This window comes from Anomalospiza imberbis, chromosome 17 (assembly GCF_031753505.1).
Source record: "Anomalospiza imberbis isolate Cuckoo-Finch-1a 21T00152 chromosome 17, ASM3175350v1, whole genome shotgun sequence".
Lineage (NCBI taxonomy): Eukaryota > Metazoa > Chordata > Aves > Passeriformes > Viduidae > Anomalospiza > Anomalospiza imberbis.
Window position 1 is genome coordinate 1,180,867 of NC_089697.1, and position 16,253 is coordinate 1,197,119.

The 16,253-nt window shown below is 45.1% G+C and overlaps 1 protein-coding gene across 3 annotated transcripts in view; it reads right to left on the bottom strand.

The window, feature by feature from the left end:
- The window catches only part of MMP24 (matrix metallopeptidase 24), a 44,737-nt gene extending 29,873 nt beyond the window's left edge, over positions 1-14,864 (bottom strand). Inside the window, exons 1-4 of one of the 3 annotated variants that reach the window (XM_068207441.1) lie at positions 14,252-14,864; positions 11,694-11,842; positions 5,673-5,789; positions 3,391-3,695 (exon numbers count right to left, since the gene is read on the bottom strand). In XM_068207441.1, coding sequence (XP_068063542.1) covers positions 3,391-3,695; positions 5,673-5,789; positions 11,694-11,842; positions 14,252-14,719 — 1,039 coding nt within the window. In that variant the 5' untranslated portion in view covers positions 14,720-14,864. The other 2 variants (XM_068207442.1, XM_068207443.1) reach the window with 2 other exon arrangements.
- Positions 14,865-16,253: the final 1,389 nt, after the last annotated feature.

The window sequence follows — 16,253 nt, forward strand, 5'->3', positions numbered from 1 at the left end:
GGGCTCAAGAGGACAACCAACAGCTCACAACTATTATGATTACACCAATAATTTTAAGGGACATGGTAGTGGTCATGCTGTTCACAAGGGCAAAAATCAGTATAATAATAACAATGCAAAATGATAATGAGTATATAAATCCCAACTAACTATATCCTAGCTGGGATGATAAAGTTGTCAATAACCCCAGTGGATTACCACAAGGCAGAAGCTTTCATAACAGGATACACCACATTCTCCATATACAAAGTGGAGATGACTGTTTGTATAGAAAGATCTGCTCAAATCATTCTTATTTTTCTTGAGTGGATGAAATTTCATATGAAACATTTCATTTTTATCCATACAATTTGTAGTGCTAGTGAAGACTGCAAAGCAGCTCTTCTGTGTGGTGACAGCTGCTTCCAAACACAGCCGGACTGGACCTCTGCAGGTGCCACAATACAGAGTAACAAATGCAGACACACGAAAGCAAGGATTCAGACTGGAATAATTGTAATAAAACTATATGGGTGAGAGGCCAGCAAAATGTTCTAAGGATCTGTGGCACCAGTTTCAGCATTCTGCTCTCCTGACAGGAGATTTACCTTCACAACTGCAAGGCTAAGAGAGCTCCAAGGTAGATGGCTCAACTTTTTCCTTCAACTAATACACACTCTTGTCAGGAGTGGAACATTTTACACTGTGGTATTTTATGAGTTGATGAAAAGATACCATTGTTACTTCAATCTTATTTCAAGACTCTTATAATCATTGAACAGCTACTGAATGGCCAAACCAGTTCCTCCTTTGCATGTGAATAAATGAGAGCTTTGCTAATGATTTACTAGTAGGGCTTTTTTATTCTTTCACTGAGGCTTCTCCAATTCCAGACTGATTAACCCTGTTGCCACAAAATACATATCTTAAGGACAAGCAAGACCATGTTTGAAGAAACACTTCTTGCTAAACAGATTATATTGTTTCCTCTAATACTTTATTTTCAATGAAAATTGGCAGTGAACTGAACAGGAAACCTCTGACCAAGAAGAAACTCTTCAAAGCCCTGCTAAAAGCATTTCAAATAGAACACATCAGAGGTGAGAACGTGAAGCTAGTGAGTGCTCCAGTGACAAGGAACAGTGAAACAGAAGGAAACCCCTCCCTAAAGAGGCCTGGATCATCCAGTGAGGAAGCAGGACACCTTCACAATTGCACACCAAAGATAAGGATGCAGGCCAAACCAAATTCCTCACACAGCACATCTATAATGCTCTGACTACAGCCTTACCCCTGTCACCCTCAAAAGATCAAATTCCCCTTCTACCACCAACACTTCCCCCAGATGGAAGGGTCAAATACAACCCCACCATTCTCAACATCCTCACTGGTGACTTTTTAAAAGAGACTGTGCAGCCCAGTCTATGCAGCAGAGTAATCTGAAAGCAAATGCACAGGTGACATCCTCTGAAAAGGAAATCTCAATTCTATCAATTCTTACACAAAGAGCACACCAGCCCCTCAAATACCAATTCATGAACTTTGAGGACACCACTCATGACAGTCACTCAGAACAGCAGAGAAATACACGATGTCTTTGAAAGAGCCACATGGATAAGAATAGCATAAAAATAGCTTTTATAAAAAGAGAGACACTCTACTCATTGTATGCATTGCACTCAAACACCATCCTAAAAACCGCATTAAAAAAATCCTCGAAGAAGTGACCACCTGTGGTGGAACATCCTACCAAGGGATGGAATATTTTCTGCAGAGCCATCCCTACCAGTCTTTAAGCTGGCTCCCAGCCTTGCTAAGCTTATCTCAGAAGGAAGCACTTTGTGCAAAGAATGAGAATAGAAAAAAGCAAGTACAACTTGTCAAAACCTTTCCTTCCACCTTCCCGGAAGGACCTTCTACCCCAGACACCAGCACTCCCAGGTCTCATACATGAACTTTCCTGGGAAGTCATATCCAGTACCTGGGCCTATCACACTCCCATAGCTGAGCTCAAATAACTACTGAGACCAGACTGAAGTGGCACAGAGCACTGACACACACAAACACAGCTTGCTGCTGCAGCTCTCACAAGGTAACCACTCAGTCTGTCTGTCTGTCACCCCCGATCTGGAGGGAGCCCTCCAGCCACAAACCTAGGAATAAAAATTCCTAACATTTCAAGACAGCAAAACACTCCTTCTCAGTCACATTATAATTTCCCACAGTCTCCACACCTCACCTCCCTTTCTCAGCCTACACCTCCTCTGTCATTTGCACATGCCAGGAAGCATTACTTCTCTTTCCCTACAAAGACAAGCATCGTATCATTACTGCTTTCCTACAAATTAGCACGCCCTCGCTGAACCTGACAGCTCCATTTCCTGTCAAAGATGATCTGATACCGACTCACAACTCTGAGGGATTTTCCCCACTTGCAATCCAGTCTGAAAGCAAGCTGTCACCTTTAAGCCAGGCCTGAAGGTGGCTTGTAAGCCTGAAAGCTTTTCTTCTTTTAAAACAACACTATTTGGTCTAATGAAAGACATCACCTCTGCATATGTCCTTAGGCATCATGGGCACGACACTGTTGCTTTTATACAATTTAAAAATCAAGACATATTTACAGTCCAAGTAAACTTTTAATCCTTATCAAAATACCAAAACATGATTTTGAATCCCTAAAGGCTTAAAGACACCTCGTTCTTCCCAAACCATTAGGACTGTGGAAAGTGGAGAGATATTTTGTGAGGCCACTGTGAAATTCTGATTATCAGCCTAAACTTTTTACAAGGCATCACTATCCTCAATCAAAGGTCTGAAAATAGAACAGAAAGAGCTCATTGCCTTTAGAGAGTAAGATAAAGATAGAAAGATGCAGAAACTCTTCATGCTTAATAAGATGAAAAGAGTTGTCCCAATCATCAGTCTCCCGTAACTAATCAGCCAGCCTCAAACTCTGATAGGATAAGGAATTCCAGAGTGTGAGAAAACAAATATGGATCAAAACAAATTGGCAATTCAAATGTCTTCACTCTCAACTTTCTATTCACCTTTACTACTAACTTTAATTGCCTATGGAAAGTATACCATTTGATACAATTTCAACACTATTTTATTCATCTTTTCCCTCCCAGACTTGTGGTTTTTGTAGAAAATAAGGCCCAAATCTTGAGAGATATAAGAAGCCAGCAGACACACTCTTCCGTTCACTCCTAAAATTCACACCATGCACAGCCACAAACAAATTAATACTATTGTTTTCCCATTTAAGACAGAATACATATTTAGAAAGCATCTGAACCACTGTATGGGAGGTGAAAGCTCCACCAATCAAATACTTTCTAGTTGAAAGCCTGTCAGTGTGTCTGCATCCAACTTATCCTTGCTGGGAAAGATGACCTGCACTCTTACCGTCATGATTAGAATTTCCCAGGGTCCATGGCTCATCTGAGTCAAAGTGAGTGTCTCCTCCAATTCCTGGTCCAGGAAAGTAAGCATGAGCCAGGAATCCACCTTCTCCATCAAATGGAGAACTGTCTCCATGGAAACCAGAAGCAAAAAAGATCATAATATCTGCCTCCTTTCTGTCATTTTTAATTTCATGGTACGGGACCTCTTCAAAGGTAAGTGGTGTCACTCTCTGCCAAACATCAAAGGCCTGACGAATGGCTCTCCTTGTATCAATCTCGCCAACCTTGGGGGTGTAGTTGTGTACACTGTCAGAATGAGAAAGAAGGGATGTTTCAATTTGCAGAATACATTTGAGATTTATCAATACATAACCACACAGTTTCAACTTCCAAAGGGAAGTTTTTTGCAGACACTACTCTGTGCATGCAAAGTTTTGCTGTTACAAAGAAAGTTACCAATAGAACTACCACCCTGATCTGAATTCTACATTTATTAACAAGAACCTTCATAATGCTTTGGTTGATTTTGGATCACTTCCTAAAAACCTTTCAAATCTGGGTGTAGAGAGCTGAGTAACTTTTTTAAAAAATGTAAATTACTTCAGATTTTGTCTGAAGTTATGCTAAGATGGAATCTACTACATGAAAAAAAAAACGGACCACTAAAATTCGTTTTGAGAAGCAAACTTCCAGTAAACTACACAACCTTACTTATATGACCTGCTTCATTCTCCAAATACTTAAAATATTCTACAGCTCATAAGAGTGATGGATCTGTCAGTTTTGTGCAGCCCAGTCCATGACAGCTAAAGGTGAAGTCTGGGGAGAGTAAAGGGCATTTAACTGCACATAAATGTCCCATAATTCTAAACCTTACATTAAAAATTGTGTTTAGGAGATGTTTTGTGCATGTGCATATAATAGCCTCATGATCTATTAAACTTGACTTGGGGAATATAAAGTATCTATGTCATGGGAACAATTTTCAGTCTTTAATGAAGCTGGCTCAATTTAATATAAACACACTGTAACACATTCAGTGGTGAATCAAGACACCCATCACTTGAATGCACACTGCAAACACTGAAATTGGAAAGCTAAACAACTACTGGCTTGACAAGGGCAGCAGTGCAGCCATCTGCCAAGCTGCTTCTCTTGCTTATGCATATGCTTAAGACTTATTTTATTTATATGATTCCATACCACTTTCCCCTAGGGTCCAGAAAAAGGTTAGAAGAAGGATCTGCTTTTCAGACCTTTGCAGACAGAAGGTGTCCCTTTACAATTTGAGTTAAAACAATGGTTATTGGTGGAAGCTTTGAACTAGTCCCCAGAACCAGCCCCTCCTCCCAGTCTCTGCAGCCCCTCACTGTAACTTGAAGCATCCTCCTCCGTTCTCAGAATTCTTGGCAGAAGAGACAGAGGGCCCCAGTCCCTCATCCTCTTTCCCTTCACACCATCATGTTATTTCCTGCACATTCTGGTACTTTTCCTATGCTGGTCACTCACAATTCTACCTCTTCACCGCAGACCTTCTTTCTGTGTTAGTCTTACCCAGATCTTCTCCTTAATGACTACATCTCTAATTTTCACTCCTTTGCAATCTCCTTTCCCCCTCCAAAAAAATTAAAAGGCTGCAATTCCAACTAGAGGGTGGGTTAATTTTAATTTGAAGTGACATTCCTATTGCCAGAAACCTCCACTGACCATCTTTCAGCAACTGTCTTCCAAAAGCTCACAGCCTGACTCAGAATACCTCTGGGAAACAATTGCCCCTCTGCAACACTCCCTTGACACCCGTAGCTCACCCCAGCTGGCCTAAGTCTGTATAAAAGCAAGAGGTCTACTACAGGAGCAAAAGTAAAACCTCTGCAAAAATAAATGTTGCAAATCAGTAGAAGGAGAAAGCATCTCGTTCCCAAACAGTGATGTTCCTTCTGCTTGAATGGTTTGTTAAAGGTGACACATGATCTAAAGGCTAGAGCCTTAGATTTCTAACAGAAGAAAAAGGGCCTTTTACTAAGATTTTTCTGCCAAAATTACACAACTGATGGTTGCAATTCAGGTGCCTTTTCTGATCATTCAATTTCTAATTGATAACAGACTCTTCAGTACTCCACTGCTCTGACAGTATTCTCCTCCACCACATTTTGAGAACAAAAGCCCAGACTAGACATTACAGGGAGGATCCAGTTTCAATTTAAAAGTACTTACAAATTCTGCATGCCAAACAAGTACAGACCATTTTTTCCCCACCAAAAAGGGGGAGGGAGGAGGGTGTACCTGTAGGTTATGTGCTTCTGTCTCCACTTCTGGCCAGTGAGTGCATACCGCTTTTTCCTCCGGCTGCGACGTAGGTGGGGATGATCCGGAACTCCACATCGAGGCTTCTTCATCCACCTGCAATTAAAGGGAAAAAACCAACAAGCTACACTAAGAGTTTGGAAAAGATTCCAAAGAACTCAGGGGGTGACTGGAAGACCTCTGAGAGATGGCCAGTGCTGACACCAAGAAGGGTTCAGTCCTCCCTTTGTCAGGTGCCACCTCTGCTGGCAATCCACACACCAAAACCACGTCATTTTTCCTTGAGGAAACACAGAGTCCAGATCAGGTAGTCCCTATGCTTGACAAGAGCATAATGATGATAATGCTACGAGAGACCCAAATCAAAATCACAGGTGGCTGTGCTCTGGGATCAAACTCACCTATCACCTACTGGATCCACTGTCCATTTGGTAAAGTGGTCCTGTGCCACTGAAAAAAAATCCAGTTCATATCTCACTAGGTAGAACTGAGCAAGTGCAAACACAACCCTCCCAGATAATAACTAAGGTTTTCACCTGGAATGACCAGAACAGATCCCTCCATTCTCTGGGTCACACACACCAAATTCCATTAGGTTCTCCCCATAACCCCTGACTCTTGATGTCACTCATCATGTAGGAAACTCTAGTCTCTATTGCCAAGTGAACTGGAAGAGTAAGGATGCTGTCCCTTGCACAGGGATCCAGGCATATTATCACAGAAGTCCACTCTCCTTCCCTACCTCCTTTACCTCCAGCCATGACAGATCTTTTGTTTCCTTCTTACAGCAGCTTGGGGGTGGTCAAACACTTGCAGAGGTTGCCCAGAGAAGTGGCAGAATCTCCATCCTTGAAGATATTCAAAACCCAACTGGAAATGGTCCTGGGCAGCCTGCTCTAGACATCCCTGTTTTAGCAGAGGGTTGGAGTAGAGGAACTGAAGACGCTCCTTCAATGATTCTCAGACAGAATCAAGGATAAATAGGCTGTTCCTCAAATTACACTTACTCATATGGGCACACTTCACAGAAGCCAGAAGTGGCTTATGGAGGAACAAATCTGCCCCCCACTGTATGTGGCAGCTGGGGAAGAAGGAGACAAGGGCAGAGACTGAGGAACTGAACTACAGGTACTACTCTCCACAGGTCCCCAGTCACATCCTTTACGACTCTGCAGTGCATCCCAGGACAGGACAGCAGAGCCCAGGAATAACGCAAGCAATCTCTGGCCACAGCCTCCCCCTAAGCAGATTGGCATTGCCTCAGCCACTGGACTTCTTCAGGCATTTCATGCATTTGATCCACTCACTCTGATGGCAAAGGCAAGTGACACAAAGCCCTTAAGAACACTTTGCAGGACATGCCACTGAAAAGCATTCTAGCCAGTGCTTGCCCATTTCTCACAGGACATCAAATTCTCCCCCCCGCTCAGTAAGGTTTCTCCTACATCCTTGGCTACCCAGGGGACAACTTTTGGCCTCCAAATGCAAACATTACTCCATCAAGTGCAGCCAGCCAATGGCAAGTAGTCCACACTTGTGCCTAAACAATGTACATCTTATTCACTAAAAAGTATTAACCCCAACCTTCAGGAAGGGAGAGCCTCCCACCACCAGTAGATGGTTTATAAGACTTTTTGTCAGGACACCTTTTAAATAAAAACCAACCAGACACACAGACACTGTACCTCACCAGAAAATTCTTTCAGAACACACACACCTGCTCCCCATTCAGGCAGCCGTGCAGCCCTTTCCTGACTCCACTTCTATGTAATTTTGGTTGCTTATAAATTTCAGTGCAATCATCTGTCATCGTCTCCCCACCAAGAACAGAGCAAATGAGAGCTGTTATACACATTGCACTGTACCTGACAAGAACCCAAGCTGTGTATATAAAGCCAGCACAGATCTTCCCCACTTACATCACCTCACATTTATCAGCACTGTACATCTTTCAGAAATCCAGGCAACCTGTGGAAATTGGATCATTCTTGCCCACACAACTGCTGCCACCTTCAAAGAAAAGCAGTACATCTAAGATTTACTTTTAGAAATATAAATTCAACCTGAACACACTGTGTTTTTCCAAGTGTCCTTTATTTGTGCTCTTTTGCATTGCTTCTAGCACTTTCCTAAGGAGACCTCAAGCTTACTGTCACCTGTATACCCAAAATATATCCTGAGTTTTTAGGGGTTTTTTTAGTTCCACTCATATGTTATGATACAATGTTTTCATCATAACCTTACACAAGCCATAGTCTGAATCAGGTTTTCACCTCTTGAGCTTCATGGAAACTCCAGTAGTCTGAACATTACCATCATCAGGCCCTGACTATAGTCAGAAAATGACCTTCTGTTTTATCCTTACTAGTATCATCTAGAAGACAAAGAATTAACAGAGCAGTACTACCAAACCAGCCTGCATGTGTAGAGAAGTCACTGGGGCTGTCCAGGGCAGTGCTGACACACCAGCAGGACCTCACACCTCAGCATCTGTTTCCTGTAAGAACAACTTGCCAAGTTCCCAACACTTGCCCTATGCCCAGCTGGCCACATGAATTCACCCCCACACAGCTCAGCCCTCTATTATCAAAGCCAGAACTGCACAGAGACACCACAGAAAATGAATTCCCTCCAACAGCCAAATTCCCTGCCCCTTTGCCAGCTCCAGGTACAGGCACAGGGATATGGGGCTGTTCCAGAGGAAGCTGCAATACCGACCCCTGGGGCTTCAAGGACTTCTTGAGCCAAAGCTTCCAAGATGGAGCTGCTGAGACTCATGCTGCCCACGGCCTCTAACTTCTCATTATATAGTATTTAAACTATATAAAAACCCCAATTCACGTAGGCCTGTCTGAACCCCCATATTCTACCACAGTTTGCTCCTCAGCTCAGATACTGCCTGTCTGAAGCGAAGGAACAGAGCTCAGCTACCTGGTTGGAGTTCACCAGTACCCAAGCTGTCGTCACCCTGAGCTAATGTCAAGCTGAGAATGTTTATCTGGATCAGTTCCCTGATTCAGCTTAATTCCCAGACATATGTGCCCTGGTCTAATCACATGGTACAAATCCAGCCATCTCTCCTCCACTCAGCAGGGCAGGTCTGTGGCAAAATATCCACAAAGCTGTAGCTTGCTGCTGTTAATCATCTGTAGCTGAGCTTTATGATAGTCATTCTCTACTGAGCAGTTTGGATACTGCACTTTATGTTCCAGGGGAAATCATCACATCAGAAACAACAAAAGACAATTACTCGAAGCAAGATTCAGATACTTATGGTTGATTCCCCCCTCCTTATTTTTAAAATAGGAACACCAGTAACACTGGATCATCAAAATTTATACTTGGCACTCTTGAAGCACAGACTGTTGCATTCCTCCAGCTGCTTGGCATCAGGAAACAAACAACCTCCAAAAGCAGTGACATCCAGTTCTTGCCCAGATACAGCTGCTCTCCCCAGCTCAGGTTCCAAGCCTTTCACAAGACTCTCCTAAAGAGAAGGAGCTGTCACTCTCAATCCCCTACTCTTCAGCTGGTGGGAACAGTATGTTTAAACAGCTGCGGTGCACCCCAAGGTGAGAGACCTGCACAACAGGCTCAAGACAAAGCACAAGACGCTTCCAACACAAATAAATCATTTCTTGGTTCCTTCCAAGGCCATGTGATTGACCATGACAAAGACAAATCACCATTTTTGTTCAGCACTAATGTGCCTTCTCTCCAGCATGCTCCAGGATTATATCCTTGCCCAGCTGCTCACAAAACCACAGTTCAGCCCACCAGCTGCAGGCAGACACAAAATTTGCTGAGGCAGGGTCTGAGGAGGCTGTTGCAGGGTCTGAGGAGGCTGTTTTATGTGTTCTCCATGGACCCCCACCCAAACTTCCTTTTAGGTACCAAAAAGAATCACCACTGATGGTGCTTCTTTCCATCTCCCACTTAGCAGCACCTGCATGGTGGCTTCCACATGCTTGGGTACCAATCTTGGAGGAAAAAAAAAAAAAAGCTCTGGATTTGAGGGCATGTGGGAAAGGAGATGAGAAAATGTAGGCTTCCATAGTAAGTGTAAATAACTCTGATTCTTAAAATCGCTTTAAAGAGACAGAACATATGACACTGATGGAAGTGACAGAAAAATTCCTAATTGCAATCTCAAAACTCCTAACACAGACTGAAACAATGGCTTAGTAAATGCTTGAGTAATTCAGAGCCCTTGGAGGCAGCCTGCCTTGCCAGCTCTCTTCTTTCTGCTCAGCTTCCAAAACCAGGTTTGAGGAAGTGACAGCCCAACACAGCCCAGGCAGATGCCCCTCCAGCTCAAACAACAGGCTCACTGCAAACAGCAATCTGGACCTCTTTTTCCATTCATGCAAATTCTAGGCAAATTCCACCCCGCCATACAACATATGGACCCACTGACTCAGGACAGATGGAGGCAGAGCAACTCAACATGCCTCCAAAGCACACCAGTGTTCGGTTGGAGCTGAGGTCTCAAGCTTTCGAGACTTGAGTTTCAGAAGAGGGAACCATCCGGGTTTTTCACTCATCAGCCTTTGCATGTTCATGCACTGATCAAGCCCTGCCCATAAATACAAACTCAGTAAAATGTGGGCAACACCTTCCTTTCTTTCAGAAAAACTTTTACTTACTAAAGCAGGGACTCCCACTCACAGTTTGCACCCTTCCCCTGTCACCCACAAGGCAGCAGAAGCAGCTCCTTAACTTTCCAAACTAGCACCCCAGTATCACAGCCTCTTCTTTCCCCATCCCTTTCCAAATCATCAGCATCCCAAATCCAACTGCACACACAGAGCATTGCTCAATGGCTCTGCTTCAGCATTCACCTACAAACCATGTTATTAATGGCAAAGAGATCTCAGATGGAAAATCCTCACCTTTAAAAAGCACTTTATTTTCAACTCATTTGAAAAGCATATGGGATTTTCTCTGTCCCTCAATGGAGAACAAGGGGCTCTTCCTGTGAGCTAAAGGAGGGAATGTTACATTCACTGGAGAGGTAGTCTCAACCCAGGATGATCCCCTCCTGTCCAATTCACTAATTTCTTCTGTTTCTCTCTCTTCTTGCAGTCCGGAAGGCATAAAACCAAGCCACTTTGTTCTTTACATTATTTGGTTACTTTATGGGCCTTTCTTTTGGGTTATCATGTCCCTTTTGCCAGCAGCGTGCCCTATGAGGAGAGATGAAGGCAGAGCATGCTCTGAAAGGGTCTGCTAATGTAGCAAAGGCAAGGGACAACTAGGGAGGGCCCAAGCAAGTTCCACTGGGCTTTCTCTTTTTGCTCACCATGATATGCTTTTTTCCCCAGAAAGCCTTAGAAAGATCTCCTCTGCATTCTGCTTTAGTTAGCAGATGCACGCCAGACCAATAGCAGATGGATCCAGCCACCACACGACACCCCGGCAACCAGACAAGGAGCCACTTCCACATCACCCTTTGGAGCCCACATTGAAGAGAAGATGAAAAAACAACGTCTCTCCCGCCCTGGTGATTTACATCAATGCTTCTGAGCTATCAAAACTCTGATCACAAACAACAACACATGGCCAATATACAGCAGAGAATATCTAGTGTCCAACAAATGGCAACTATGGGCAGCTAAGTAGCTTTGACTACTGTCATCAGACTACAGTAACTCACTTCATTTCTAACTATGGATCTCCAAAAATAACATCTATGGAGATACACAAATCCAGTTAATTAGGAAATAGATTAGAAGTAATTTCTGGAGCCAGAATTTTAACCTAAATTCAGACAGAGATGGAAGTAAATTAAACCCTTGATGTCCTCCACTTTCAGAAGCTCACAGGATTCATGCTTTGACTGTGCACCAGAAATGGGGATCTGTGCTCAAAGAACAACAGTAACAAGAGCTTCTCCTCACACTCACAAAAAATAATGTCAGTATGAAATACATATTTCATACTGAAATAGGACAATGCATTAAGAAATAGAAAGACAAAAGTAGCCTATATTAATCTTACTCAATAGTTGTCTGGTCCAAAACTCCTGTTACTGGGATTCCATAAAACTGTTGCATAGTGGCAACTGCAGACTGCACAGCTTTTCCTGACTGCAAGGGAGACATTTGGCTGTCAGATGGAAGTAAGTAGCCATAAGTTTTTAACCAACCCTGAAAAAGAAAGAAACAGATGGTAAGATGCCACAGTAAGTTTTCAACATAACAGTTCAGAATATTTCCTCAAAAGAAAAAGTGACAAACTAGCCCAAAAAAATTCAGCCACCTCTCTTTTTTTGGTTAGGTTTGGTAATATCAGATGATTCCTAGGAACGGCTGAAGACCCAGCTTAATATCACCTGTCGTGACAGGACAAGGCAGACCTGCCACTTAAAAATGAACATTATCTGTACTGAGCAGCTGGGGCAGACTTAGGTCTTTGGAGCACCAGAAATGCCCAAGAAGCTTTATTCTTGTTCCAGGGACTTCCTGCGCACCCTGTCCTCTTGCCATCATGAGACTCCTCAGTACCCACAGCAGCAAGCTCCCAAGAGCCCACTACCCACTGCTGCCTCTGAACCATCATTCCAAGAAAACAGCTTAACAGTCCTGAGAAATCCCTTTGCACTTGCAATGAGCACAGGAGTAATTCTTAAAAAAACCCAAATGTACCAAAACAAACAAACAAACAACAACAAAACCCAAAAAAACCCTAAAACACACACAAAACAACCAAAAAAACCACACGCCGAAAGTTTGAAGACCCTGATTAGGTGGGTGTTTCCTCAACTAATACCTAACTGTCAGAACAGGAAAATAGCCAACTCTACTCAAGGAGTTCTGTCCCTTTTCCCTGCCTCCACCCTAAAATGCAGCCTTAGATAAAACTGCATATCAAACTTGTCAAAATGCTAAGGACAGCATTTTCAAAAACATACAATTATCCAGGATTTTTTTTCCTCTCCTCTCTTCCCCTCCCTCACTTTCACATGAGGAGAAACCAGAATATTAAGTAACAATAACAACAACAATAATAATAATAATAGTAACAGTAGTAGTAATAATAATAAAAATAATAACAATAATAGTAGTAGAATAAAAACTTGTTTTCTTTTAAACTTTCTTTAAACTTTTCCCTATAACTTTTCATGCACACTCCTTAGTGCTTCATTCTTCTGGTTGATTCAATTCTTAGATCAGGATTATTATGAGACTAGCATATATCCTATAAGCTTTTCCCCAATCGATCTGACCCACAGGACAGTCTTCACCACATAAGCACTGATAAATCATCTGCATGACCTGTTTTCCCACTGACAGCATGATCACTCAGGGAAGGGGGAGGGAAGATGCTTGCTCTTCCTTAACATAACACAGCAGCAGGAAAGGGGCTCAAGTCAGGAGAAGAAAAAGTGGGAGAACAATCCCTGTTTCTTTGTGGCAACAAGAAGATGCCAGAAGCCATTAGGGAGGGGGAAGGGCCCTGCTTCCAAAGCAGGAGAAAGAATCATAGAAGGGATAGAAGCCCATCTCATTCAACTCCCCTGCTACAGGCAGGGGCATCTTCCACTATGGTCTCATTGGTTGCTCCAAGTCCTGTCCCACCTGGCCTTGGACACTTCTAGGGATCCAGGGGCAGCCACAGCTGCTCTAAGCACCTGTGCCAGGACCTCTCACCCTCACGTTCCTTCCCAATATCCCATCTAACCCTGCCTGCTGGTAGTAGGAAACCAGTCCCTGTGTCCCATCCCTCTAGACCCTTGTCCAAAGTCCCTCTCCAGCTCTCTTGGAGCCCTTTTGGGCACTGGAAGGGGCTGTACTGTTTCCTTGGAGCCTTCTCTTCTCCAGGTGAACACCCTCAGCTCTCCCAGCCTGGCTCAGAGCAGTAGAACTCCAGCTCTTAGAACACTTCCATGACCTCCTCTGGCCTTGGACCAGCAGCTCCTTAAAGGTCTGGTGTCAGGAGCCCCAGAGCCGGAAGCAGTGCTCCAGGTGGGGTAGGGAAGCAACACGAGCGCAAGGACTGGGCATGCCGAAGTTCACCAAGGACACATACAACGCTATTAAACACGGACATCACCAATGGCTTCAAAGCTAAGCTGCAAAACTGTTCCAAGACCATTTGCTACCCCCGCCTTAGCCTCTAACAAGCACAGCAATGCTGGGACACTCCATTATAACCAACATTAGCTGCCCTCGAGCAGCGAGAGCAGAGCACAGTAACCAAAAGCTCGGAGTAGGGCTACCCTCGCGTAACCCCTTCCCTGCCGGCCGCACTCGGAGGCGGCAGCGGGAACGGGGCACCACACGATGGCCACCCGGACACTCCGAGAAGCTGCTCCCGGAGACCGAAGCTTATGATCACACAGGAGAAGCACGGCCGCTTCTCCGGCCGGTCCCAACCTGCCGAGGCGCGGCCGAAGGAGCTGTGCCCGCACACCCGAGCTCAGCCCGGCCCTGCGGGAGACGATGGAAGGCTTCTGGCGGAGGAGGCGGAGGAACCGCTGACCGCCCAGCTTTCCGGCCCACCCCGAGACACCTAGCACACATCGCGGCCCCGCCCGGTCCCGCTCGCCCACCTACCCGGCCGGTGCTGGTGTCGGCGGCGGCGCGGAGCAGCGCGCAGAGCAGCGGCAGCAGCGGCCCCGCCGCGCCCAGCGCCCGGCGCGGGCAGCGCGCCATGGCCCCGGCGGGGCCCGGGCCCGGGCCCGGCTCGGTACCAGCGGGGCTTGGAGCGCTCCGGCCCCGGCGCCGCGGCTGCGGCTGCGCGGCTGCCCGGAAGGAGAAGGGGGAAGGGGGACGGGGAAAGAGGAAAGGGAAAGGGAAGGCGGGCAGCGGAATCCGCTGCTTCCTCTGCCGGTCGGCCCGGGGCTGCCCCGCGGGGAGTGCGGCCGCGGGTCGCCGTGACCGGCCGGCGTGTTGCAAAGCGTGGAATATGCAAAATTTTCTTAAGAAAGGCCGTTCTTCGGTGTGACCGTGTCCGAAGAGAGTGTGATACCAGCTGCGGGTAGCCGACAGCAGGACAGCTGGAGGGGCAGTCAGCAGGGACATTCCTCAGGGAATGAGGGCTGTGTCGTGTAGGTATTTACTAGCTCTAGCTTGTGGAAGGCCTTCCCAGATGAACTGCTGTGTACCAGATGTAGAGGGCAGTGATTCAAGCTCAGCCCCGAACTTCACCAGTCTCTCTCCTTCCAATTGCACCCCATTTCCCAGGACACTTCCAGCATATCAGCATCAGCAGGACTCCCCCCGACACCTGCACAGCCAGCCCCGTATCTCAAAGGCTACAGGAGCCCTTCTCTCCTGCCAGGCCAAATCATAGCTCCCTCCTGTTCCCCAGTGTGAAAAATGCATATTTTATGATTGGCTTTTCACAAATATTAAAATGAATATTAAATGTGTAATGTTAGAAAGTTGTGCTGTATTAATTCTCTTAAGTAGTGTGTTAAATATAGTTTTAGGTTATAACATAATGTTAAAATAGAAGCTATGTATGTCGGTTTTTTTTAAAAGAATGAGATACTTGCTTCAAGAGAACAATCCCAGAATGCCTAAATCTTCCAGGGAAGAGGAATTTCTGGTTCTCTTAGCAGAAGAAGCTAATTTCTTCAGGCCTTGCTCAGACTGGAAGATGCTGTGGGGATTAGAAGAAGGAGTTGACATATTGCAGACAGCGTTTCTTATTTTAAATACAATATATGCATAAACATGAAGTATGTTTGAATATGCAACAGTGTATGGTTTTTAAGGGTTATTCCTTTGTTCACAAAACATGCTTGTCATGGCTTAAGTGCCAAGAGCATCTGGACGTCTGTAAGTCTTTGCTTTTTATTGTCTTGTAATTGTCCTAACTCTAAATTTTTATTACTCTAATTGTATTACTATTTTTATAACCATTTTATTATTATTAAACTTTTAAAATTTTAAAACCCAAGTGATTGGAGTTTTTCCCACCCAGAAATTTGGTCTGCTTGCAGGGAGAGTATTGCTCGCTGCAGGCAGCCAGTTCTACCCCTGAGCAGCTTGGCACCTTGGAGCCTCTTCTCAGCCAGGTGAGCACTGGAAAGTACTAGCAGCCAGAAGATCTTCCCTCTGCTGCTTCAGCTCAGCAAGATCACTCTCGGTTCTGTTTTGAGTTTTCTTCTTTTCACACCGTGTTGTGGAATAGCAATGACAAACCCACGTTCCATTTGGGGCATACTGTGTAACGAGAGGGCCTGTGAGGATGGAGGCAGGCAGCACTCCATTCCTTTGTCCTCTCTGACCATCAGCCCCTGCCAGGACTTTGGGCAGAGAACTCCTTCCTCCCACTCTCACTGAGCTCCTGCAGTTCTGCTCTGTAAATTTCATTGCATTTCTCTGCAGGAACAACCCTATGCTCTCAACAACAGAGTCTATGCCAGCTGACATGGAGCTTATCCTCGCGGCACCACTCTTGTCCTGTCTGATCCTCACCACAAGCACCCTTTCTCCCCTCAACCCTAATGCCCTGGCACCCAGTTCCTCAGGGCTTCCCACCAGCCTGGCTCCTCAGGGGCCTCCTGTCCCCTTGGAGCCTCCTGTCACCCACTCCCTCCCACATGGC